General features: G+C 39.8%; 3 protein-coding genes across 5 annotated transcripts in view; all 3 read right to left on the bottom strand.

The window, feature by feature from the left end:
• Window positions 1-1,789: 1,789 nt before the first annotated feature.
• On the bottom strand, window positions 1,790-7,164 carry anxa2a (annexin A2a). Its single transcript, XM_020078411.2, has 13 exons — window positions 7,024-7,164; window positions 6,388-6,445; window positions 6,168-6,261; window positions 5,218-5,312; window positions 5,000-5,113; window positions 4,759-4,849; window positions 4,189-4,268; window positions 4,038-4,097; window positions 3,399-3,492; window positions 3,223-3,318; window positions 3,023-3,081; window positions 2,649-2,771; window positions 1,790-2,557 (listed from the first exon to the last, which is right to left on the bottom strand). Exons 2-13 carry the CDS (start codon window positions 6,433-6,435, stop codon window positions 2,498-2,500), a joined length of 1,014 nt encoding a protein of 337 aa, XP_019933970.1. The 5' UTR covers window positions 6,436-6,445; window positions 7,024-7,164; the 3' UTR covers window positions 1,790-2,497.
• Window positions 7,165-7,327: 163 nt separating this feature from the next.
• ice2 (interactor of little elongator complex ELL subunit 2) lies at window positions 7,328-16,532 on the bottom strand. 2 transcript variants are annotated; one of them, XM_020114041.2, is made up of 15 exons: window positions 16,386-16,532; window positions 15,436-15,537; window positions 14,999-15,317; window positions 14,793-14,912; window positions 14,569-14,703; window positions 14,262-14,378; window positions 13,784-13,943; window positions 12,120-12,301; window positions 11,218-12,034; window positions 10,962-11,128; window positions 10,211-10,340; window positions 8,980-9,064; window positions 8,723-8,773; window positions 8,140-8,383; window positions 7,328-7,657 (listed from the first exon to the last, which is right to left on the bottom strand). In XM_020114041.2, the coding sequence occupies exons 1-15, from the start codon at window positions 16,397-16,399 to the stop codon at window positions 7,502-7,504; spliced, it is 2,799 nt and encodes a 932-aa protein (XP_019969600.2). In that variant the 5' UTR covers window positions 16,400-16,532; the 3' UTR covers window positions 7,328-7,501. The 2 variants fall into 2 exon arrangements, with proteins under 2 accessions (XP_019969600.2, XP_069384072.1); XM_069527971.1 differs by lacking the exons at window positions 7,328-7,657; window positions 8,140-8,383; window positions 8,723-8,773; window positions 8,980-9,064 and adding an exon at window positions 9,848-10,034.
• Window positions 16,533-22,063: 5,531 nt separating this feature from the next.
• The window catches only part of roraa (RAR-related orphan receptor A, paralog a), a 173,545-nt gene continuing 169,776 nt past the window's right edge, over window positions 22,064-25,832 (bottom strand). For both annotated transcript variants that reach the window (XM_020079419.2, XM_020079420.2), the window contains 3 exons: window positions 25,612-25,722; window positions 25,304-25,416; window positions 22,064-24,902 (listed from right to left, as the gene is read on the bottom strand). In XM_020079419.2, coding sequence (XP_019934978.1) covers window positions 24,738-24,902; window positions 25,304-25,416; window positions 25,612-25,722 — 389 coding nt within the window. In that variant the 3' untranslated portion in view covers window positions 22,064-24,737. The remainder of the gene's footprint in view (window positions 24,903-25,303; window positions 25,417-25,611; window positions 25,723-25,832) is intronic.

Here is a 25,832-nt window from a genome sequence, read left to right as displayed (position 1 = left end):
ATGTCCTTCATTGTGGTGCCAACTTTCCCTGGGGCGGCTACGTTGAGACACAGCCTCTTATTTACCATATACAGGATCTGTGCATGGCCTTAATGAGCTAGGATTTGCAGCATCACAGAGACAAAGGCCACGCTTTCACTGAGAAGCTGTGGTTTTGCTGAATTAAATAATGATAATTAAGAAAATATTAATCAAACTCGGGCTCTTGCGGCTCTGAAGATGTGTTGAGGGAGCAGGTCTTCCAGCTGAGCCTGTAGGAGTTCTCATTTAGGAGTATGCCTGCGACCTATAGAGCTGCAGGCAAACACACACACACAGATGCACACACACTCACAGATGCACACAATTAAAAGCAGACCTTGGTGGCCTACTACTCTATAATTAAATACCCTTTGGTGCTCTGCACAGAAATACTGAGCCAGGTTCACACGTGTCAAGGAGAGAGAGGGAAAGATGAGAAGGAACGTTAAGAAGCTGTCGTTTCTCTAAGTTGCGAGTTCTGCTCAATGTAATGAATTAATAAAAAGCACAAACTAATACCTTCCCAGTGTGCAGTTGGTATGTCTGGCGGGCCGGCAGCAGCTCTACAGCTGTACTGTGAAACTTTAATGCTGCTGGATGCCTGCAGCGCCGCCCAGGCTTTGTCTCTGAGGTGAAGCGAGGAGGTGGGGGGGGGGTTCCACATGTTCGATCTAACTGGGACAAGTGCTGGAAAAACAGAACGAGATTTGTCTGACCTTTAAAACCACCAGGACACAGTGAACCAACAGCTGGGACTGGTCACTGGTTCACTGTTGGTATATTAGATTATTAAGATAAAAAAAAAAAAAAGATCTCATTGATATATCCTCAAATTCAAACGTTACTGGGTGATTATATGGTATTATTCTTCACCTTTTAGGCTCGTGAGTGATCGTCATTTGGCTCTAGTTGTTATGGTAATGCAAGGTATTCCATCTCCTTCCCAGAATGCTCTGTGTTTGACATTCATGGGGTTAAAGTCCTCTGAATGATGAAGTGCCAGCGTTTGGGACAGTAAATTGCATCGTTTCAATCGAGAGGAGAGTTCCCCTTGGGTTTGCTGCAGGTCCCTGTGGGCTGGCCTTGAACAGAACAGCATGTTGTACATCCATATAAAAAGGGAAAAATATGGTGCTACTTTCCTCTTTATGATGCAGAGATTAATCTGTCACCATATTCACGCATAAATCCCACTTCCTTCTTTGAAAAATACTGTTTTACCTTCTTTTACACTATATTTTATTTTTTTATTGCCAATAAACATAAACCATCACAAAGGGCTAATGTTCTCATCAATATTATTACAAAATGATCATAAATCCAGCGCCTTGTTAAAAATTTATGCCATTTATCTCCCTAGCTACTCAACCAGTGAAAATATTAGACAGAAGCATTATTTTATCAGGCAATTTCTCCCCCAATAATAGATGATCTGCTTTCATATTTGAGTTACAGTACACCACTTCATTTTCTTTAGATTATTGGGTCCGTGTTTCCCCCTCACATCCTCTTCCTCATCACTGCGTAGATCAGCAGTACTGCTCTTGCCTTTTGGGGCCATTTTTTCCTTATACTTCAGTAGAAATGCCTTGACAACACTGTGGTGGTTACTTCTCCATCCTGAGAGACCACAAACTAAACAGCAGAAATACACTGTATAGATGCTTGTTTAGTGGTTATGCAAATCATCGTTGCCAGAGGTAAAATTAACATTTTTAATTAAAATATTAGCACCAAACAAACACAGAAAAACACACTAATGATTAAATCATCTTGATGGAACCTCAAAGTGGAAAATGAGAAAGATTTATTTGTATGAAAAGATGCTGCATGGATCAAGAGACTGTATTCATAAAATCATGAATCCTTTTACACACATGAAGTTTTAAATTTCACAGCAGTAATTTAAACTACGAGTTTTTAAATGTCAAGATGACAAGAAACAAAAAACATTATTTTTATCTTGTGTAAATAAAATATCTATAGTACTTCGATCTTTTTATTTTCACTTTACTTACGACTTCTAATTAGCAGGAAAAGCATACAATGAAAACAGCAACTGGAGATGAAATATTTCATTATATTTAAACTTTTCTGCTTTTCATCACAGGCATCAGATGTTATGAGGCCACACAGACGGGCTGGAGCCTCCGACTGCTGTTTTTAATGCTCCTACAGCGCCCTCTAGTGGAAAACTATGGAAACACTAAGTAAGACCAAACTAAGATGGCTTTCATACTTCAACAATGCAACTTCATTTCCAGTTTGTTCTGACAAACATAAGCTGTAATACAGATTCTTCATATAGCAAAAACGTTATCCTCTTGAATGTTGCCTTTAAGTGTGTGTGTGTGTGTGTGTGTGTGTGTGTGTGTAATAACTGGGATGGGCTTTAGCCGCAGAGTTTCCTCTTAAGTGTGATATTCACCTCTCCAGTGTGGAAAAGTGAGACCCTTTTGATACTGATGATTGATTTCTACTGCTCTGGTCCACACAGGCTGAGCATTGCCTTCTGGTAGTCTCCCTTGGTGTGTTCCTGCAGACACAGAGCAGGTTAGAGGAGCTGCATGACAGAGCAAGTCTGTAAGTCAGTAATGGATCTAAGGCCGGTTGAATTATTCATTTACCAGAATAGTCCTTTGCAGAGTCTGTCCAAAGTTGGTCTTGAATTCGGAGCAGATCTTCTTCAGGTCCACCTCGCAGCGTGACACAATGATTCTGGTCACCATCTTCTCTTTGGCTCCTTTGCTCTGCGCAGACGAGCACAAGTCAGCACTTACTGAAGTCGTACACGTTCTATACTTAACTACAGCAGCTGATGCAACGCTGCTGTAAGATGACTTTTTGCCAACTTTGGATTCTGTGATCCTGAAGCAAAATGTAATTTTCACAAACAGATGTACTTCTTACATTTGTTCCGGAAAAAGAAAGAAAGAAAGTGTGGGCTTTAAAAAAAAAAGCCAAGTTACAACTGGAGGAAAGAGAAGAGCGCTGTAACTACCTTCATGGCTTCATTCAGTCTCTTGGCAAAGTACAGCTGTTTGTTTTCAAAGCACTGAACTGAAACAAAATAAAACCAGAGTAAATATACACAACAATACAATTTGTATATTAACTATATAATATGAATATGGTGATGACCAATTTAAAACATAATTTTCATCTATTAAAATTACAATTACTGATACAAGATAAATGTACCTAGCACCAGAAAGGACCTTTGCAAGTCTCCTTTGACTTCCTTCACGATACTCTCCTGCATGTCATAGGGGCTGTAGCTCTTGTATCTCTGAAACACTAACAAGCAGATGATGAAGGCATTAAAACAAAGCAATAACCAACACTTAATGATTCCACATGTGAACAGGGTGTGGCACCTCTTTGCAGGTGTGGCACACTTCTCTCAGACATGATGGAGATCCAGGTCGCCACATCCGTTCCTCTATTCTTTATCCCAGCCTCGTAGAGCGCCTGAGTTAAATCAACAAAACACCAGTAAACAAGTCTGCAATGAAAATAACTGGTTCAACAATTATTGTTAAATTAACTCTAATTTCTGAATGTGTGTTGTTGTTGCCGTAGATTCCCCATCATTTAGTTTGGTTAAATAAAAACAACTCCTTATTTTCATATATAGGGGTAAAGTGGGACACTGGCCAAACACATGACACATATTTTAAGAATAGTCCAATGAAGTCAATAAATTGTTCATATTCAAACAGTTTCTACATCCAACTTGAATCAAATAACCATCATAACATTGTGGTTTGGATAAAACAGTGTAAAGAGATGAAGGACAAGAGTAAATCTTCAAAATAAATATTTATTGTCAGGATTATAACAGTGGAAGCCTGAGGTTTATTTACAATATCAATGTTTGGAAAGTCTTTTCCTGATCAAAACAATGAACACATTAACATTTCAATGATGCTGAATATTGTATATTTTATTATAAAATGTAAACACTTAAAATTAATTAGTTAATCTATCCAGACAAAGAGAAAATGGCAACTTACTCTGGCATCTAGATCGACCTTTTCAAAGTCTACAATAGAGGATGGTTCAGCTCTCTTGGTCTGCGCAGGAATAAAACATGACTCAGGTCAGTTTCAACATGCAGTTTTATTTAATGCACACAGTATAATGACAGATGTTGCCAGATCTCACCTGCACCAGAGCCAAGAGCAGCTTAGCAAAATTCCCAGAGGTGTCACCTGCGACATCTTTATCCAGATCCTTCTTAAACACTGTGGGGAAACAACATTTTCATTTTAGATTCAGCTCCATACCCACAGCAAACACATAACTCTTTGAACACCGGGTATAAGACAAAAGTTTAAATAAAAATTTGCTTTCATATTCAGAATTTATTTCTACATTATCCTCATATTCTTAAATATCCTCCTCTTCTCTGTGGCTAAGTATCTTCCAATATCAGCTCTAAGGCCCTCAGAGCAGAATCATTTGCTCATGTTGTAGCAGAAGTGACCAACACACTGTGATGTGCAGGAGTTAGCGACACAGTGAGAGAAAATATGAATAAATGTTATAATAATCTGAAATAACATTGTACACAATGCCACACTTACAGAGGGTGCAGACAGCAGGTGCAGCAAGTGATTCTGTCTCTAAAGGACATACACTGTAGCATGTGGACACAAAGTTGCTTCATTTTTCTTTTGGTACAAAATGTGTCACTTTGACCTGAGCTCCACATTCAGAGTTAAATGAACTTACGCTCTTTGTAAACCTTCTTGATCTCCACCAGCTCATCGTTGCTGCGTGAGCACAAAATCTCAATCAGCGTTTCCTCATCTGTTCCTAAACCCTGAAGAGACAGAAATCTTCATTACACACGTCTCTCAAAGTGACACACCACCTATCTTTATATGTCTCAAGAAAAAAAGGCATGTTTTCTCATTTCCACTAGAGGGCAGTGTAATCCTTCAGTGTGATTCATTGACTCCACGTCCCTCACCTTGATTGATCCTCTGATTTCTGAGGCATCATATTGGGCCGTGCTCCTCATCAGTCCAAGGATCACTGTTTCCAGGGAACCAGACAGCGCCCCCTTCAGGGCTGAGATCATGTCCTTAAAACAAATGGAACAGTGTCACCAGATGGGACTGAATGTGTCCCGGCACATGATCAGAGCTGTGCAGGGTTTATTCCACGTCCCGTCTGTATATACAGTACCTTCTTCGCCCTCTTTTCATATGCAAAAGCGATGTCTCTTCTTTGAGAGTAGGTCCGTTTTGTTAGGACGTCAATTATGGTCTGCTCGTCCACTCCTAATGAACAAGAGACAAACAGACACACTAAGTGAGACATGAGTGATGGAATTCAACCTCTTAATGTATTCATGAAACTATATCGAAGTTATTTTGATGAAATTACAGTAGAATTTGGAAATAAAACATGAGTTACAAGGAATTTGATATTAAAACTAATCATCAGCTAAAGGTGCTGCATGATGCTCAGTCAAAGTTCTGTTTTTATATATATTTTTTTAAATTGTATGCTGTATACACTGCAAAACATTTAGCACACAAAAGATGCTTCAAGATAAAACATTTGACGAATATTTAGGATTAGATTTAATGAACTATTTAGTAAGAAAAATATTCTTACTCTTGCGGAGCACTGTGGGTTAAAATGTTACCTGGCTATAACGCCACATAGCTGAACGTGGACTTAGTCAGACAGTTCACCAGAGTTAGATGATTGATGGAAGCGTGTGTATCAAGTCTGCACTGTAGCTGATGCCATTAGACTTGAGTAGTTTTAAGAGGAAGAACAAGATGCAGTATAGAGTATCACAGGCTCAATTCAACATGGTCGCAAGGTATTTCCCACTCACGCCCTCTCTAGAAAAGAAAAATCTCTCCACACGTAACTCATTTGTCACTACAACAAAATGGTGGACTGTCAGAGGGTTGGCGGTCAGACTGTTGCCAACAGCTCTCAGCCAGGGTCCAGAACAATGCTCTGCCAACACTGAGGCACAGACTTGGAGATGTTCCCAGCACGGTCAAAAGATTTTAAGCCAGGATGCTGACTCACAAATACCAGCCACTGGAGAGAAGCTTGCAGTACCAAGCACTGAATCTGTTTTTGAGAGCCATGCACAGTTTTTATAGTCTTGCCTTTGGTTTTGATGGCCGTCTCGATTCTGGCAGCATCTCTGTCAGGGTCAAAGTCCGTTGCAGGGACCACAGTGGGGAACTTGGGCTCTTGGGTCTGAGGATTCAGAGTCGAAAAGGTAAAAACATTATCAAACAAACAGTATTCTGTGTGTGTGATGCGCTGTATATTTCCTGAGATAGATATTGGACAAAAAGGAGAAAGAAAAAAAAGTGGCATTACCCCAACGTTGAGAGACAGTTGTCCCAGGAACTCTGATACCATAGCCATTCTGACGGTCCTGAAAAAAAGATGACAGAACTGTCAACACACAATCCACTCTCACTGTAATCGGATCAGTTGTCTGAGTTGAAGGGGTCATGTTTGTTTTGCCTGAAGATGTTATCACCACTAAGGCTGTCTTCTAAACAGAGGCACAAGTCTGAATGACTTCATTCATTTAACTCAGTGACGCAAATCCTCAAATGGTCTTGATCCATTTAATCAAGTTTCTGCTGCCGTTTTACATTTGGAGCAGACTCTGCTTTATGTTCAGATTCTACTGACACAACACTAATGTTCAAATCCCCTGTTCAGCATGACTCACATTTTCTAAAGTAACCCCAGAGACACACCCTGGAAAAAGTGCTACCAGAAAGCAGACTGGTTTGTTAACTGAGTGCATATGCACAGTGAAGAGCAGGAATTCTATCTGTTTTTATACTTACAGAAAACTAGAAAAAGCACAAACACAGCACAAGAACAGAAACTGAACTGAAATCATGTGGAAATCATCATATGACTCATGACTTTGTCAAGTTAATCTCAGTGAGACATAAAGTAGTTCTCAATCAAAACATCAAATCAAACTAAACTTACCTAAGGTGGGAAAGTTGAGATGATACAGAGATGTGTCCAGGCGATGTTTAAGTGGGATGGGTGTGGATGCTTTAGCTTTTCATACATACAAAGACTTCCCCTTTTCACCGCCCCCAGCTCCGACAACCTCCTCATGACTCTAACCTTTTCCACTAGAAGCTCACGAGAGGGAAGCTTTGTTCAAGTTTGACAACACACAAATGAATGTGAGTGACCAGAGCTCTGTGCCTTCAGGAGATTATTAAAGCCATCTCAAAACCAGATTTCATGGTCCAGAGATAATAACCAAACAAAGATATGAACATTATTTTTTTACAAAACATTTTAATTGATAAAATATACAAAACAATACAAAAAGTGTCAATTTTTACATTGTAGAAAGTGCTTCACTATAAAGTCATAAAGTACTTCCAGTGTGCAATCTTACGTGGTTGGTGGTTTCCCTTCCTCTGATTTACCTATGATGTCCATCAAGATGTTAAATTGACTTCTGAACAAGCTTTTTAATATACTTGTTACGCTTGGCCGTGCGTTTACTTTGTTTGTTCTTCACATTCCCTCCTGCATTCCTCTTTTGGCTCTTCGACTGACCAGCTCCACGGCTGCTGGCCTGTGTTGACCCATCTCTCGCCGTCTGTTGAATAAAGAAATTAATTTGCTAATCTGATGATTAGTCAGAGGCAAAATACATGACAGAAAACTTGTTTTATTGACAGCTGTGTGTTGAGCCAAAAGATGAGTTAACATCTTCACTGAGTGGAATTTTAGACAGGCATCTTGTGAATGTGTCACTGTCTACATCAACAAACCACACTGAGCTGTTGCTGAAATTATTACGTTCTCTATTGTTACTGTTGTTAGTTTTGGGCTTGTAAGCTAAGCAGTAGTGTAGTTCAGCCTGTTTGATAAATGAACAAGTGTTTGGTACTTTGCATTTACTTTGGCTTTGAGAGAATTCCTCTGCAGGGACTTCTTTGTGTGTCCAAGGGTGTGGTACTTCCACACACTTCACCACAAATCAGTCACATTTTAACCTTCCATCCATCTGTCATTACCTGCCAAGCCATGAACTGTTTTTTCAGTGTCGTCTTTATACTGTTTAAATGAAGCACACACCTTCGGGAAAGGTTTTGTTGGGAAGGTGCATGGAACGCGACCATGTGCTTGGTGGAAAGGAAGGACCACAGCTGGATCAACAGGTACCCACGGCACGAAGCCCGAGGCCGGGGGCTGTGGGACGGAACCGTGGAGCTGCTGCAGGTTGTATGCCCCCCGACTCACTTTCCCAGTAGCTGCTTTTAATAAGGTCACAAATGGCTCCCCTGCCTTGTGCGCAATCAGGTACTGTCCTTCGTCTAACCTAAAGAATCAAATCAAATCACTGAGGGTGTGTTGCTTAGACTCCTGACAAATCTCTGGTTGACATGCTAAATGACTGGATCACAGGTGAATACAGAAAGGAGAAGGTGACACATAGTCTGAGAGTTGTTGAGTAACTGATTGTGTAATCCTCCAACACAAACATGCTAACGTCATATCTTTAGCTCGAGGCCATCAGACCAGACTGTACAATGTCATTATCCTAAACACAGCAAGAAATGTTCATTGCAAGATAATATCTGAAATAAAAAGAGGAAAATGAGAGAAGAGGAGCTCAGCACTAAATGTGTACAAACAAAACTAAGATGACAAAACCTACCTGGTTAGTTTTTTCAGTAGGTGGTGCAGGATATTAAGTGATTTGGATGGCCTGTGGATGGAACACAGATATCACCAAGTTACAGTCTGTCTACTTTGGTGGGGATGGAAACCTCAACACTGACTCAGATAACAAAAACAGAGGCGACGATAGATACCACTGTTGAAAAGATCAGGATTATTGATTAACTGAGTGAATCTGGCAACCATAAAAAAAGGATGAGGTTCATCCAGATCGTCTGTAGTGATGAAACTCACGTGAGCCCACAGGAGATGTTCTGTTTCCAGTCGTCAGGCAGCTTCCTCAACAGAGCTACTTTTGATGAGTGTGCATTGATGTGAGCTACAGAGAGGGAGGAACAAGAGATGCGCTGAGAGAAGGAGCTAATGAGCGTGCACATGGAGAGCTTCACCTCCTCATCAGTCACTCTCCTGGAGCTTACAAAGTAATTAGTCTGATGATTTGCCAGCGTTGGTACAAGCTTTGAGTGAGGGGAGTAAGAAACGCTCGCTGGTCCTGTCTGTGCTGCTGCCTCCCACTCACAGCTTATAATTCAAAAAAGCCTTCCTTCAATTATAGACTATTTTAGAGCCTGCAAGACTGCACAGCCATAAATACACAACTGGGAAAAGCCACATGATAAAGCACATGATGAACACAGAGCCACTGAATAAAGTCTTTTATCAGCCAAGAGTGCTGCCATCCAACTGTAGATAACCTATATTATTAAATACAGCAGTGTAGAATATCATCAGTTTTCTACCTGGCTTTTTTGATAGTGCTGTGACACTTTGTCCATTTTTTAGATTGAATGAACAAATGTTTTTTAAACATAAAAAGGAAACTCCAATCCTTGATGTGAGTTATTTCCATTTCTGACTGAGCTCCTCATCACAGCAGAATTAAAGGAGCCAGGAGATAAGCTTGTTCTGTCAAAGTGTGTACTGAGAGACAAAGGGCTATAATTTAGAGACTAAAGACTACGACAGGAAAAAAAAAAACTTTCCTATGCATCATCTACAGAAGTCAAAGCAGCTCACACAGTGAAGACAGCGGTGTCTCAGCCTGAGTCTTGAACTACGGGTGAGCAGCAGATCATAAATCAATGATAATCCATTAGGCAATTTAATCAAGGTTAAAAACAACATTTAGCTGAGCTCGACAACTGCATTCTTGGTAATTCCCCACAATCAGATGTGGCTTGTTGATATGGCAACAAAGTAAACTTAAACACCACTCAGTCGCAGCAGGATGGTGAGTCATCTGCAGAATATTCCATTGGTTTGTGGGAGGATATGCCTCGTGGACTCTACTGAACTCAGTGAGGGAAGGAGAAGAGAAAAATATTTTTTTGAGTCAAATTACTTTGACTTTTTTCTTAGCTTTTATGTTGAAAAATAAAAGGAATTACACTAGAACAAAGGATTTAGGAACATTTTGCATTGATTTCAAGTAAAGTAGTGGCAGTAATGTTAGTAAAAGTTTTACCTATGTATGAAACTGTGCTGGAGTGGAGCAATGTCTCAGTCCACAGCTGGGAAGCCTCGCTGCTGGTTAAACACTCGACACCATAACTCAACTGGTACTCCAGCTTGGGCAAGACGTGCACTGGTACATACTAGTGGAGCAGAAAGCAGAGGAAAGATATCGGACGGTTGGATGTATTGATTTTATACACAAATATGAAACTATAGCGGATTTCAGACATGCAGTGAGGAGATTCTCCGGAGAGGTTGTACATCAGAATGCAAATGTGCATGTCAGTTCATGAGGACATTTTTCCTGCAAGCCCCCTTGGAAAACCTCTGGATAATTTCTGAGTGAGTCATATGAGGATACAGGAGGAGATTATCTAGAGGTTTCACCACCAGTGAGTGGGATTGATGAGGTTTCTAACAAACAACGAATGAAGCAAAACTGAAAAAAAAAGGAATAAACATTTCTCAGGACGAAAAAGACGTGTCACACACGTAGAAGATGAAGATGTTATCTTAGAAAGACAGCGAGATTCGAGAGCTTTTGGCGATGAGGGCTGACACCAGTGTTACTGCAGACAGAATTTATAAGTAATGTCCCGCCTCCTGCCCCACCCTTCGTTTGAACAAGATTTCTGTGCTGTTGTGAACGTGTCTGCATTCTTAATGTGTGACAGACAAACTCCAGAGAACGTTCGGATCCCAAAGTGCAGACATTCTCCAGAGTTTGCTGAAATTCTGGAGGACGGGTGTAAAATGTGTACCTGGTTTTGGCTGCCGACTTTTCTTGAATGAGTCAGTGAGACAGAGCTGCGGACCATGAGCAGCAGGTCTTGCAGACTATAGAGCTTGTAGAGCAGGTTTCCCTCCTCTGGAGCTTTGTAGTCTTGTTCATCTTCTGCACCAGCCTGCAGGTCTTGTGACAGTATTTCTGCATGGGGGGGCAATAATGTACAGTATGTTAACTAAGGACACAGACACAACTTGAATCCACACAATGAAAATCGATTTGACACTAACTTTTGTGCTCTGTCGTGTTGATGTTAACCACCGGTGCAGATTTGTGTGGAACGGAGCAGGTCTCTCCGTCCTGGTTTCTCTCCAAGTATGAGGTCACGCAGGGTTTAACCAGAGACGTTGGATTGGAGTGACTTGGGGGTCCCATGCATGGGGAGGGTGAGGTGGTCTCCAGGGGCACAGTGGAGCATTTGCCTGCTGTGTTGAACATTGCTGTCTGCATGCGTAGGATCTCTCCCAGCTGGTCGCCAGCCTTAGCTCTTTTTGATTGTCGCGTCTGCCTTGTGACTTTCTCAGGGGAAGATGACTGCGGTGACTGTACAGGGAGGGTCTCAGAGGCTGGGGTCACAGGAGGGTCAGAGGAGCATGGTGAGGTCTTAAGCTTAGGTTGTGTTGAAGGTTTTGCAGCTGGAGACAAATCATCAATGACCAGCTTCTCATCATCAGAGTCTCCTGTAGAAGCTACGTCTCGGTCACTTATCTGTGCAGAGTCGTACCTCAGCTGTTCAGTCTTTGGTTCACAGGTCTCACTCTGAAGCGGCTGAGCTGCCTCCTTCGTCATGGGATCATCCATAACAGTCAACGAGGTGTTCAGCTCCTCTAGTGAACTGCTGCTCTTGTTTGCAGGATTCTTCTTACTTATAGGTTTGACACTTGTAGCTTTTATACCTTTAACACCTGCATGCTGCTCAGTCTGTACTTTCTGCATCTTGGAGGCTTTAACGGTTGCCGTCTCCCCAAATGTCTCCAGGTCAGTGAGGTCTACCTCAAAATCAAGACTCTCATTTTCAAAAGACACTAAACTTCTTTGTGAGTTCTCCTGATTTAGAAACAGAAAAAACATTTCTCGAATGATATAAAAGCACATAACATATTTTATGATACCTAATTGTGAGTCAACATACCGGAGTGAGTTGCTGTTCACTGTCTGGAAGCTCTGTCATTAAACGAAAGAGGTTTATTCTTCCATTCTTCGTGATGGAGAGCTTCAAACTCTCCTCATGGTAAAAGCGACTCCTCTCTTTCACTGTCATTTCAGTCTTAAGCAGGGGGGAGTCTATGTACACCGTCTTCTTCTGACTACTGCCTGTGGATGACACACATGAAATACAGGACAATGAGAAACAGTACCACCAGGAGGCCATTTGATGTCAATGCACACTGTAATTTATCTTAACTTACTTCTTCATTTTGTATTTCTTTTAAAAACATGATTAAAACATTTTCATCTTCACAAAAAAATCTGATATGAATGAATTATCAATTTCAAACCTTTTCCTAATTTCATGCCATTATCTTAAATATCTATTTTATAATCGTATTTTAAAAATAGAGTAATGTACGCCTACACTCAGGCCGCAGGTTCAGGAGTGTGAGATACAGAACCAGCAGGTTCAAGAACTCCTTCTTTCCCACAGCCGTTAGACTGCTAAACAGCTGAGCCCACCCTTAAGGACTGAGCCCCCCCTCACTGGCCACTTTATCTTCTATTGGACACTTTATTATATTGCGGACACTTTATTCCATTGCCCTACAATACCTGTTACCTTGAATCCATCAGCTCAATTGCACTATACCGTTTACTGTGGAATGTGGTACATAATTTTTCATCACACAAGAAAATTTTATGTTTCTCTTCCTATAGTTTATATTTCTATGTTTTACTGCATTTGCTTTGTTATATTTTCTTAGATTTATTTATATATATTCCGGCATCCTTTGTGGGCAGCAATGTAAGAATTTCATTGCACAGGGAAACGTGTTTCTTTACTGTGCATATGACAATAAATTTTGAAATTGAATTTTCAAATCTTGACATAAAATCACAAAGTTGCAATTTTTACTATTTTGGTAAGATTACACTAAATGGTTGCCATTTTTCTGTAGAAGTGAAATGTAAAACTAAAAAATAAATGTACAACATGTTCTGTTTGAAGTTGAACTGTTAATGCACTATTTCTATTATTTTTAGGTATTAATGCTGTGTATCAGTATTCATTATCTAACTTATTTAAACATGTTTACCTGGGGAAGGTGTACTATCTATATACTATAACCTCCACCAAAGAGGTTTTGTTGTCACTCGTCTGTCTTTTTGTTAATTGGTTTGTATGTTTGTTTGTAAAGAAAATTACACAAACACAACTGTACTGATTTCATTGAAACTTGGTGAAAGGGTGTGATATGGGTCAGGAAAGAACCCATAACATTTTGGTGTGGATCAGGATCAGGGGGCGGATCCAGGGATTTTTTACTTTCTAGCGAGACGGGGTGTTTTTCAACATTTGTGTGTTTTCCCAGGGAATAGTCTATGGATCTGTATTAAAAAGGCAAATCAAATGGACTGATATCTATGAGTGTGTGAAATGTGGAGCAGCTTGATTGAATTTAAGGGGACTGCTGGGCCTTGGCAGAAGTATGCGCTCTACTGAGTGACATTCTAGAGTGACTGTATTTAAATGTTGGAGGGTAATTATTTTGAATGATTTGAGAAGTTTGATCCCGAAATTGGCCCTAATTAAATTGTTTCTCCCATGACAGCCTGAGTGACTGACTGATGAAGCTTTACCTTTTCCTGAATTTGATTTGATCCAAACAGGCAGCTCCCATGGCTCCCCAAAGTCAGGACCATGGTTGTCCAGTAGCTTGACTAAGGCATCGCGAGTCATACACACATGAGGCTCGTAACGGCCACACAGCTTCTCTGCATTAGCGTCACTGCTGATTGTCTGTAGAGAAAAAAGACAGGGTCACACCACCAGAACAACCACTGCATCAAACATCAAACAAACTACAAAGTACATACTCGGATAGATACAATAGCGTCTACATTTAACTGGACTTTGACAGTCTGCCTTGGCATCATTCAGAAACACAATTAACTCTGGTTTTGCTGAGCAAGACGTGAACACCCTCTGGTGTCTTTTGTGAAAACTGCAAGAGCTAGAATGGAGTTACAATAGACCTGCGGTCATGAATCCCATTCTAGCAGTAAAACATCTTTGTAACTTTATTGGAGTAATTAAAAAAGCGAGACAATTGCTTACAGCGTGCATGTCCTTAGCTTTTTTAGCTGGAGGATTCTCTGATGAAACACTGTGATAATCCGATGCAAGCTGTGCATCAGCAGGCACTATCTTGTGGTCTGTAATATCCACATTGCCCTGGAGAAATAAAGGGTGCAAACATGAAAAAGGAGGAAGTGAATCAACAGTAAAAGACTGATACTGCAATACAATACTTCAAGTTCAAAGGCTGAACAGAACCGTGGACAATGGCATTTATGAAGTGAAGTCAGTGAAGTGGAGTGAAACCGATCTTGTGTGACTCACGTACACATCAAAAGTGCATTACCATGATTAGAAGCTGTTTTTCAAAGGTCAGCGTCAGCCCTGGGTTGAACGTTCCGCCTGTCAAACTCGTCATCTCGTGGATTTGGTAGAGTTGAGGAATCATCTTCATGTGATCCAAACAACTCCTGAAGAAATCCTGAAAACCATTTGAGCCATTTGTCTTCATATTTGTGAACAAAGCTCACACAGGACTGACCACAGATTCAATTCTTGTAGCATCAGTACCTCTGAATATTGCATAGCTCCCTGTGATATGAAATTGTAGTCTTCAGTACACATTCTGGCCACATCTTGCAAGTACCTCATGAACTGCATCACTTCGCTGTTCACTTGTGCCTTTAAGCCCTGAAATATTATAGCAGACAATTAGACTAAAGTGATGCAACAGAGACTGGTTAGATCAAAAAACAGTAAGGAGAGAACGCTGGTACCTGTGGAGGATCCCTGGTTTTCTTACTCATCAAAAAGCCAAGATACGTGCTCTGGTCTTTGCTGGACAGGGTGGACATACAAGGGTAGGGCAGCCTGGGTTCAGGGAAAGCAGCCCGGGCCTCATTCTCAACCTGACTGACCTTCACTTTTGATTTCTTGGCACCGTTGCATTCTTCTGCAGCATTGTCTGCAAATGGATCATCACTATCACAGCTGTTCCAGCTCTTGTTTTTAAACTCTACAGCGTCTTCTGTTGTATGAGAGCTGGAGGTTTTTGCAGCTCCAACTTCACATCCCTCTTTTATGTTCTCTACAGGACTGAGTCAGAGAAAAAATGAGTGGAAAAGAGAATTCAGTCTCACGGATTAGTCTTTAAAACCACAGTGTAATAAATCTGGACTGATGTGTTATTTAATATGTTAATGTATTGTCATACCTTTGGAGAGAGGCCCACAGTTCTCTGATATTAGGTGCAAGGGAATATTTCTCATAGAGATCTCTGGTGAAGAATGGACCATCAGGAGCTGGATGATCGTCCCTTAATTTAAAAAGAGACAGAAACATAACATTCTACACTGCCACGCTTCTGTACTGGGACAGACTCCCATTCTTTTGACATGCAAGCTACAAGAACTTGCTTCAGTGGTGTGGGGTAGTGTGCACTGTAAGAGGAGAGTTACTCTATGTCGCACTGTAGCAGCTCTGTTTTCTGTTTAATAAAATACACTGGTGATGAATTCAAGTGAGTAAAACCAATGACATTAAAAAATCTGAAATTCCAGTTACTCAGTTTGAAAGATCATCAAGTTATTAGTTTCAGTCAGTACATTAATTCATTTGTTTGTCAGAAGATTAGTTCTCTCAGAGAGCTTCACGACATAATCAACAGAGCATCTCTGTAACTTACTAAGCCATTATTATACGCGACAATTATAATAATATTAGTTCTTTTATTCTAACATAAATCCCTGTGTTACACACAATATGAATGTTTACCATTTAATATTCCTATCACACACACACACGACACTGAATGTCACAGAGTATAAAGTTAAGTAAACAAACTTATTAAGCTATCACTTTAATTTATCCAGTACATATACATATACACATATATATATGATATATATACTGGGTAGAATGCATGCAGGTCAATCTATATTTGATGCTATATTCATTTAAATAGCTATCGTGATGATGGAGGAATTAAAGTGGGTTCAAATCATTGAAACCTATTGAGTCTTCAAACCCTCTCAGTCGTGCTTAGCTTAGCACGCTAACCAGCATGTCAGGTGGTTAGTATTAGCTAACATTAAGAGAAGGTTAGTTGAAAGGTCCGAACCGTGACAACATGTCTGACGGAAGAAGCTTTTGAACATCGCTCACCACAGCAGCTCCATCGCTGTCCGCAGGAAGGACAATATCTAACTGGAGCGCCAGTTAGCATTAGCCAGCTAACAAACGTTTGACAGGCGACATTTCTTCGTCTGGTGAATCCATGTTGGTATTAAAGCTTTGTGTACATTGCTGCCCCCCACCGGACGTTAACCACACTCCAGCCGCCTTTTTACTGGATAGTAGAAAAACTTGAACTTTGGTGCTCATCTAAAATATTTCCCCCAGAAACAGAAGCTGATAATGTCCCACCCCCGTGTTATTTATTTAAAGCAAACAAAGGTTCCGCACACGTATGTACTCAAAGTTACAAGAGTGAAGGAGTCATCTTCTAAATCACTTCTTTAAACATACATTTTAAGTAAACCTGTTCATAATCCAAGTCCACCATTTCTTATTTGATTTCCAGATTTTTGTTTTATCACTTTATTGTCATTTATTTATTGTTGTGAAGCAAAAACAAAACAAGAATTCAAGTGACATAGAACAAAACCAGACATGAACGAGACGCTCTCGACACGAGGGGGGAGGACAAAACTGATTACAGACAATGAGAGGAGATAGAGTGTGTGTGCGTGTGTGTGTGTTTAGGTATGAGAGTGTGTGTGATCCTTTGTGTGTAGGTGTGAGTGTGTTGAGGAGAAACAAGGGTTGGTGAGTGGTTAGAATCAGAAATAAAAATAAAAAAGACATTAAAAATGGTATTGTTTTACTGCTGTTTTCAATTGTATTATTTCTGTGTTATTTTATTCCCCAATGTTATTTGCCTTTGGTCTGTGTGTTGAAAAGTGCTGTATAAATAAAGTGTATAATAAGAAATAACAATCATTATTATGATAATTAATAATAATAATGATTATTATTATTATTATAACTGCTACAAACTGTTTCAGTTAATTGACACCCTCACAAAATGTCTTAATCTTGTCCATTTCGTGCTGTCGTCAGTCACTCTCCAACAGTTGAAATGGCCACATCCTTGTTTGTAGGAGAATGAAGTAAAAATAATCACAGCCACTGTCCTGAGCTGCTCTCTGATGGTGGGAAATGTGCTTCAGTGCAGATGCATCCTCGCATCAGCTTCTAATTATATCCTCTTTTCTTTTTACCCTTCATTACACAGTGAGGGATGAAAACTAGAAGATGTGGTTCAGATTCAGTTTGTCGTTAATCTGGACCTGGGCAACATCTATTTCAGGTCAACTAAGGTCATCATATTGAAAGTAATTATTTCTACTTCTTTAGAATGACCATTGGTATTATTTTGTAACATTTAAGGAGATAACCACTGAAGATTTGTCCAGGTTGCACCTCGAGATGTTATATAGAACTAAACATTAATTTCCCCTCCAGGCAAATCGGATCATTCCTTAGAGGATTTACATTTCTCACCCAGAAAACTTCAGAAACTTTTCAATCACAACAGTTTGACAGGTTTGAGGGTTCAATTGAGAAAAAGAATCTCAAAATGTGACATTCGGTATACCTAATGTTTGCTGGACATTTGTTTTCATTGTTGAATCTTCTTGCTCTGTCATTAAAATCTAATATTTATTATGACCACTACAATTAAGTAAGCATCTTTTTTTAATGGTTTCTCGGCTTATTTGGTGATATGACTGTTATGTTTTGCATTACAATGTTATTGACTGATATGTTTATATTATACTTTTGTTTTGATTTTCATTTCTAATTGCACATTTTAAGATTAAAAAATGTAAAATGAATTAACTTGAATCAAACTGCTGATGGTTTCTTGTGAAGTTCAGTCTCTCATTAGACCTGAAGTTATAGGCCTAATGAAATTATTGTGATTTGTAATATTCAGTTCAATTGTATTAAATACGGATATATAGAGAGAGAGAGACACACACAGAGAGAGAGAGAGAGAGAGAGAGGGTGACAATAGCGACAGTTAAAAAAACAGGAAATAAAAGCCCATTACAAGCGGTAAATTTTATTATGGGATAACAGCACATAAAGCACATCTAAAATCGATGTGTCCAATGCACTTTTAATAAAGGTAATATTAAAGGTACAGTTTCTAAGTACAATATAACAACATTCATATTAGAATGAAAAGTATTTAAAAGACAACATTAAATTTCTTATTTTTCTTTACAGCTGTATTTACAAAATGAATCAAAATACTTATTTTCATATTTAAGAATCAGACAAGAAGGAGCAAAACTACGTTTGTGAATAGACTACCTGCTAAAGAGAGTTCAAAAGAGCTGGATAAAAAGGTACATGATCATCTGTCCCCATTTTAACATCAGTAGCAAACGAGTGACTTAGAAATTGACAACCACACACTAGTTTCGGCTTTCCCATAATTTGCACGTCTTTTGCATGGAAAAAAAAGAAACAGAAAGGATCCGAATCCACCCCTGCTCCAAACGCCCTTCATGTAAAGTTACCCCGACCGACTGAGTGCACATTAAACACAGAACATTAAAGAAATCCAAGTGTGTTGTATTCCTCTTTTACACACAGATGCAAATACTTGATAATGCATCAGAAAATCTTCTGTTCTGAGTGAAATAAAAACAAAGTTGATAAAAAACCAACAGAAGATGAAGAAATGCCGAATTAGTAATCAAGGCAAACAATCTACAGTGAACTTTTCTGTAATATTATTTGTGAGAATTTATTTGACCATAAAATGAAATTTCCCATTTGTGTTTCTCAGACAAGGTGAGGGAGGACATGTACACATACATGTATACATTGAAACCCTTTAATGTCATGCTTCAACCCACGATCGACACAAAGAAAGAATCCGGAAAAAAACATTTGAAGCGTGAGAGTGAGAATTCATCCTCATGTACAAAATACATTGTCACATCAGTACACGTTTTGGAAAACCACAAAAAAAGCAGACAATCAAAACCATGTATGCATCTTGTTACACCGAGAGGCACTCAGTGTGATACGCTGTGTATTATTGCAAGTATATTCTTACTGATATTTGCTACAGAGTGCAGAGACTTTGTCCTCAAATGGCGATTCTCTCATGTACATTTCATAAACACTTCACATGGTGCAAAACCGTTCCTGCCACTGGTTTGAAGAAACCACTGTTTCAGGGATAATCTAACAAGGGGGGATTAACATAAGCATACCGAGACTCTGTGTAATGAAATCCGGGCACTGCTTCCCTGCATCAGGTGAAGAACTATGCAGATACAAGAGAGGTAAATATTTAGTATCTTAAAACCTGACAAACTACAGTCTTAGTGAGTGGTTTTAACAAGAAAGTAAGGGGGGGGGGGGGGACACAATACTGCCGTTTCTGTTTGAATATGATCATTTTTCCACAAACCAGAGAGGCAACCTTAAACAGTTTGTTAATTAGCAGATACTAGCTTTGCTATAAGTCAGAAGGAAATAAGTGCCTTACCCCAAGACTAGCACACTGATACAGGTGCTGGCTGGGTAAATTTATCACTATCATTTTAATTACTCTTATTCTTTATTTGAGTCCTAATATCAATAATACATTAATATGCCATGAAATGAATGTGCTAATAGGGCAGCCAGGCTTAGGAATCAATACTTTGTTCACAAAATTAACTTACCTAGCACCACACATCAGGGCAACACAAAATAAAGGTCAGCACACCCTGTCTCTATCAAACTAATCCTAAAGGAGGGGAGCAAACTAGAAACAGAGTTATCATACAATATGGTGGAATTGATAAACAGATAAATAGTTTCACTGGGTAGGCCTTAGTAGCAGTATTTTCCTCTTACCTATACAGACAGAAGTTACAGAGCTACCTTTATACACGTAATCAGTAATAACATTAAATATGGTGAAGAAACAGCGGAGAATGAGGGAGAGAGAAAGAGTGAGAAAATAAGAGATACAGCATACAGGCCATGTCAAGTTCTTAGTTCTCCACCTGGGAACAGAACCGGTCAAATATACAGATGAAACGTAAAAACATCCACAAAGTCAACACAAAAATAAAACAAAACCAAAAAAATAAAGTGATAAATAAGAGGTGTATTTACATGCAGATGTTCAAAGACTATTATGCACAAAAGAATCAAAAATAATACACAGACATATATTATTGCTTGACATTCGATTATGGCTAAAAGTTGCTTTTTTTCTTTTTAAAACTATATTCTTAAACGTATTTTTAATCATAAATCCTTATCAGCTGTGCTTTAGAGAAATGAGTTCTGTTAAAAATGTGATGACTGACTCATAATTCTGGGGAACGCACACCGACACTCCTGCACAACTTAAAGCGTGACATAACACTCATCTTTACAATTTATGGTCACCGAGAGTCGTTTTTAACAATTTACAGTCCAGAAGTCTTTTCAGCTCGGGCTGTGGCCGCGCCGCCAAATAGAAGAGCCTGTTTTTGGGGGGGCTGTGTTTCTTCACAGCAAACTGCAGACCTATGAATTGTTGAAGGCATTATGTCATGCTTTTTTAAAATATCACCTACACCTATCATGGATGGATCAAGCTCAGCGTTTTCCCAAACCTTTATTTAAAAAATAAAATAAAATCAAGACCTCCTCATCCACATAACCCTGTTCCTCTGTAATTATTAAAGCCTTGTCTGGGGTTTATTTTATTCACAAATACACACACACACACGCACCCACACACACACACACTCACACAAACATACTATTGCTTTTTACAAAGACAACAGAGCAGAGACAGAAGGACCAGCACATTTTACTGTATACTATACACTGATTGAATAGCACACTTAGCATCGACCCCTTGCTTAGAGCGGGATCTCTCAAGTGAGAATATACAGAAGGACATCACTTTACAGGCCTGTGCGAAGGTGCAGTTTATACTTGGACACAAGTGTTCATGTGTTTGACGACCATTTCCTGCCACTATCGCAGCCGTATCAGTACATAAGACGATGAAAAACAGAGTAATGGGGCTTTATAACTTTTTGTGTTTGTGTCAGCCGTGTGAATAAAGGTCGATTCAAAAAAGGATGATGACTGCACTGTAGAGACCCGTAATTGTAACACAAGGCATATTGTGTGTTTTCTATTGTAGAACATAGTACAAGTCGCTCAGCTATTTAAACCTGAATTAAAACAAAATTTTCACTTCATGAGAAAGGAACCTCGTACTGAATCCAACAACTTTCAAGAAAAACACATTTTCTTTTTGTGAATAAATAACAGGAAATCAGCCAAATGTCCGTCTCATGGTTGTTTTCTGAACAATGAGCGTTGTACTGCTTGTTCAGCCACCTCCTCTATTTCAGTCGAGTGCTCACAAATTCACAAAAGAGCTAATTATGATGCTCTGCAACAGTCGAGAGGAAAGCGAGCTGCTTCTTCAGTCTACCTGTTACCTCCCTGAGCATTCACACCTCATCCTCTCTGCTGCTCCTGCCGGGCCGCTCAACCTGGATTGTCTAGCAGTGGTTCCAGACTGGGTTTCTTTTTTTTTTTCTTTTTTTTCTGGGAGACTGAGGTTTGCTAGTCATATAGAGGGCTTGTGCATATCCAAATAGCATTGGACGAGAACAGAGATTATTACTTAGGTACAGCATATCTACTACAATCCAAAACACAAGAGATTTAGTATTGCATAAGAATATTTGGTTTTTCTAACAAAGAGGGTTAACATTTTTTTAAAGACCCTGATGACACCGTTTGAAACCAAATCAGATTATTTTTTTAATGTGTCACAAATATGCTGTGCGTACTGATAAAACCTTGTTTGTGAAAATGATGGGGTTTGTAGTTTTTTTTTTTACACATGATATGGGGTTTTTCTTTAACTTGGTGCTGTGTTGTTTTCTTTGTGAGTGGCTGGAGGCCCAGTTAGAGGATCAATAATGTAAAATCCTGAACAATTCAGTGATGAATATTCAAACGTTTCTTCTCATGGAACATTCCTGGACAAAAACATAAACAAAACCTAATGAGCACAAACAAATGTCCTCTCAAACACAAAGCACAAAAAAAGAAAACTCTTCCCTGAGGGGTGACAGCACAAGGCATTAACACCTTGTACAAATTGCACGGCAGAGGAATGATAGTGTGCAAACAAAAACAAAAAAGACAAAGAACTGGATCCTATGTTACGGTTGGTGACGGATGTGTTAACATGCTTTGTTGGGTTTCTAAAGGGATATCATTTTTTCCTTTTTAAAAAATTATTTTTATTTTCCTGTTTTTCTTTTTTTTAAAGATATTCTCGACGCTGCTACTGAGATTGCTGGAATGTCTTAGGAATCCATTCTACGTTACAGACAAGTAGACTGGAAAGCAGAAGCAACGACTACTGTTTGGCACATCCAGGGTTTTTTTTTTTTCTACCACGTTACTAACCACACTGACAAGAAAGACACACTCAACGAAACAGAAGCACAACAACAAAGCATTCTGAAAATAGCACTTGTCCTAACATTTTTATGTTTCTCCCCTAATTGTACAAACAACAGCTAGTCTAATTATTGCAGGAATATAGTTAAGTGCTACCTGACTTCTTTTTCTCTCCCTCACTCTTTTTCATGGGTTCGTTAACCAAAAACATGTTACAAAAATAGAAGCTTTACTACCAGACAAGGCTTTGAATATTCACTTTCCCTTCGCTGTTTTCTTCTGTGTCCCGTTGTGGCGTTGCCGGGTCGAGGCTGCGGCAAGAAGGCGGATAAAGACGCTCAAAAATAAAGATTAAAAAAAAAAAAACCCACATCAAATATTTTGAGAAAGGCTCATAAATGTGCTTTTAGGTTCGACGATATGTTTCTCAATAGGCTGGTAAGTAGCATGCTGTATCTTTCCCCTCCACTAGATGGAACAATTGGATTACCATCAATGTGTCATCATCCCAGTCCAACCACATGACTGAGATTATATTTGATTTTTATGTTTTCTTCACGTAAATTACATTTTTCCACCATAAACTACCAAATGAATTATGAGGAATATGTGAGAATATGAGAGTGAGCTCTGTTTTCTTGAATTGAAGTGTTCAAACAAATGCCGTTCAGTAAAGATGTGTTCATTACACAGAACAGGGTTGTTGGCTGTTATCGTATGTGTGCATATCACAGAGCTACACTGCTCTTGGTACCTCAGAGTTAACAGGTGATTTGAGTGTCTCTACGCCGCCTCCTCACACACGCCTCTTTGTTCGCCCGCGAGCCACCACGCCATCCCCCCCCTGACACGCAGCCCTAACACTTCCACACCAGTATCAGCTGTTGCTCCCAGGACTAGCCTCTGTGACCATGGTTCAACTTGTATTTCTTGTGCACATGCAACACATCACTAGGTAAATATACACGTCTTAAATTAAAGAAAGGTGTAAATAAAAGTGCCTTATCAATTCAACAATTAAGAATGGTCTAACTACTAATATCATACATGTTATTTAAAATAGATTCTATAAACATTACTTTTTTCTGTATAGTAAGTACTTATGACCATATACCCTGTAGTACATTATAAAACAGGTGGAATGGACCCTTTTCATTGTGTTGGTGCCCCTTGCTTCTCCAGGGCACCTGTCCAGAGAAGGATTAATAGCAGATGGCCTTACATGATTTCACTATGCAACAATGGTGGATGGAGTCTTTGACAGCTAAAATCATTGTGGTTTCATTAGAATTACCAGAATTCTATGTTTCTCTTTTTTTTCTTTTTTAAACGATTGTCCATAGAGAGTTGCCGATTGCATCACCATGCCGACGGAGCCTCCCCCTAAAGTTGCTGTGAGTTTTCATTCCAAGCACTGCGTTCAAAAAGACACCACTCAACGCAAGAGAAACATGGCTGAACTTGACCAAAGTGTGCGCATTCATCAGGCATGTGTTCAAGGATAGAGTGTGTGAAAGAGAGTAGAACAATTCTGGAGCAGTTTTGGGAGTGTAATCTGGAAAATAATACTGATGTTGATTAACCTTCATATCTATTTAAGATCTTTTCAGCTGTTTGAGTGTCAATAGTGGCTCCTTAATTGTTTATGTGATTACAAGTCAGATTCATAATTGTAATGCAATAAATATTGGTGGAAATGAATGGGTCTTGAGTTCCATGTTAGAAATGTGCATAAAAAGGTCAAATTCAACCAGACAAAACTTATTTGTGCCCATCTCCTCTTCATGTCCCATGGGGTGTCGGGTCCAACTATAGTCTTCCAGAGAGAACTAAATTCAATAAAGTAAACCTTGAGAATCAACTCCCTATAAGCCCTCCCCTCCAATGTAAAAGAAGAAGTTGAACAGCGTGCCGTCTGTCCACTCTGGTTTGTGCAGGGCACCAATAAAGTGTCTCAGATTCCTCCTCCACATTCCCCTACGGTGGGCACACTGGCACCTGGCAGGGCTGCTACCCGTCAACGGGCATGGACTGCTCAAAGTCTGATCCGAACAACTCCTTGTATAAGGGGGGGAAGTGGGCACGCACAATGTCTGGATATATTGCTTTGAAAGCTGTAAGCTTCTCTGTATGCCTACTGCACAGCGCTCGCAGTGTCGACACTTTGCATATCAACTGTGGAGAGAGAGGAGACAGGCTGTTTAGATTCACAGGGAGGCAAGGACATGGAGCAATGGTAGTGAAAAACATTCCTCCCTACAGTGTATCCCGTCTCACACAGGGGCAAACAGACTTGTAAATATTGAGACAAGCGCTCAGACATGAGGAGAACTTGACATTTCATATTACAGAGCTGGTACAATTGATAAATTGCCACTTTTCTGCTGATAAAAAAGACGTGTAACATTATGAAAGCTTCCCCTGAGAACTATTGGTTTTAATCTAATGCAGTAAAATGGTTGATGGCCTGTGGATAAAGATCCTAAACAGAGGGAGAGTGCACTGCTACAAGGGTAAAACATTGTTCGCAGTCAGCCTCTCTCTGGGATAATGGATGGAGTGTGTGCTGCTTGTACCTTTGTAAGAATACCATCCTCTCTGTGGTTCTTCTGCAGGACATGCTGGAGGGCCAGCTGGATCTTCTGCTGGAGTTTCTCCACCTTTACTTTCTCCTGGAGCCAGGACCGATCTGAAAAGTTGATTATCAAAAACTTTCTGTTACTGCGCAGTCACATGTAGGTCACTTCACCATCAGGTTGAGAAAAGTAATGATGCAGTGCCTCTGTTAATTGATAGAGGGGAAAACAGGAGGGCAACAGTGTTCTCTGTTGTGGTGAACGTGTGTCTATGTTTTTTTTCCCATTGCACCGTGAGTGACACCTACCAGCAGACATCAACACAAAGGCGGAGAACAGGGCGATCTCATCCTCAGACAGGTGCATAGAACACAAGTTTTTCCCAAACTCGAAGACGGAGCTGATCAAGTCGTCACAGCCTGCCACAGCAAAGGACACACAGAGAGGGCTTAGGATGAGGAAGACCAAAGAACAACATTCACTCTTGATCTTTATTGGGAGAGAGGCACATAGGGAGGGAAGAGGATGG

This window comes from Paralichthys olivaceus, chromosome 7 (assembly GCF_024713975.1).
Source record: "Paralichthys olivaceus isolate ysfri-2021 chromosome 7, ASM2471397v2, whole genome shotgun sequence".
In the NCBI taxonomy this organism is placed as follows: Eukaryota; Metazoa; Chordata; class Actinopteri; order Pleuronectiformes; family Paralichthyidae; genus Paralichthys; species Paralichthys olivaceus.
This window is presented reverse-complemented; position numbering and strand designations above follow the sequence as displayed.

Excerpts from the sequence above, each read along its gene's own strand:
- anxa2a (XM_020078411.2), bottom strand. The coding sequence starts at position 6,435 with ATGGCTATGGTATCAGAGTTCCTGGGACAACTGTCTCTCAACGTTGGG. Across the intron at positions 6,262-6,387 it reads AACTGTCTCTCAACGTTGGG|ACCCAAGAGCCCAAGTTCCC; the intron begins GTAATGCCACTT and ends CTGAATCCTCAG. Across the intron at positions 3,493-4,037 it reads AGGTCGATCTAGATGCCAGA|GCGCTCTACGAGGCTGGGAT; the intron begins GTAAGTTGCCAT and ends GATTTAACTCAG.
- ice2 (XM_020114041.2), bottom strand. Across the intron at positions 15,318-15,435 it reads CTGTGGGCCTCTCTCCAAAG|TCCTGTAGAGAACATAAAAG; the intron begins GTATGACAATAC and ends TCTCTGACTCAG. Across the intron at positions 14,379-14,568 it reads AAAAACAGCTTCTAATCATG|GGCAATGTGGATATTACAGA; the intron begins GTAATGCACTTT and ends TTATTTCTCCAG.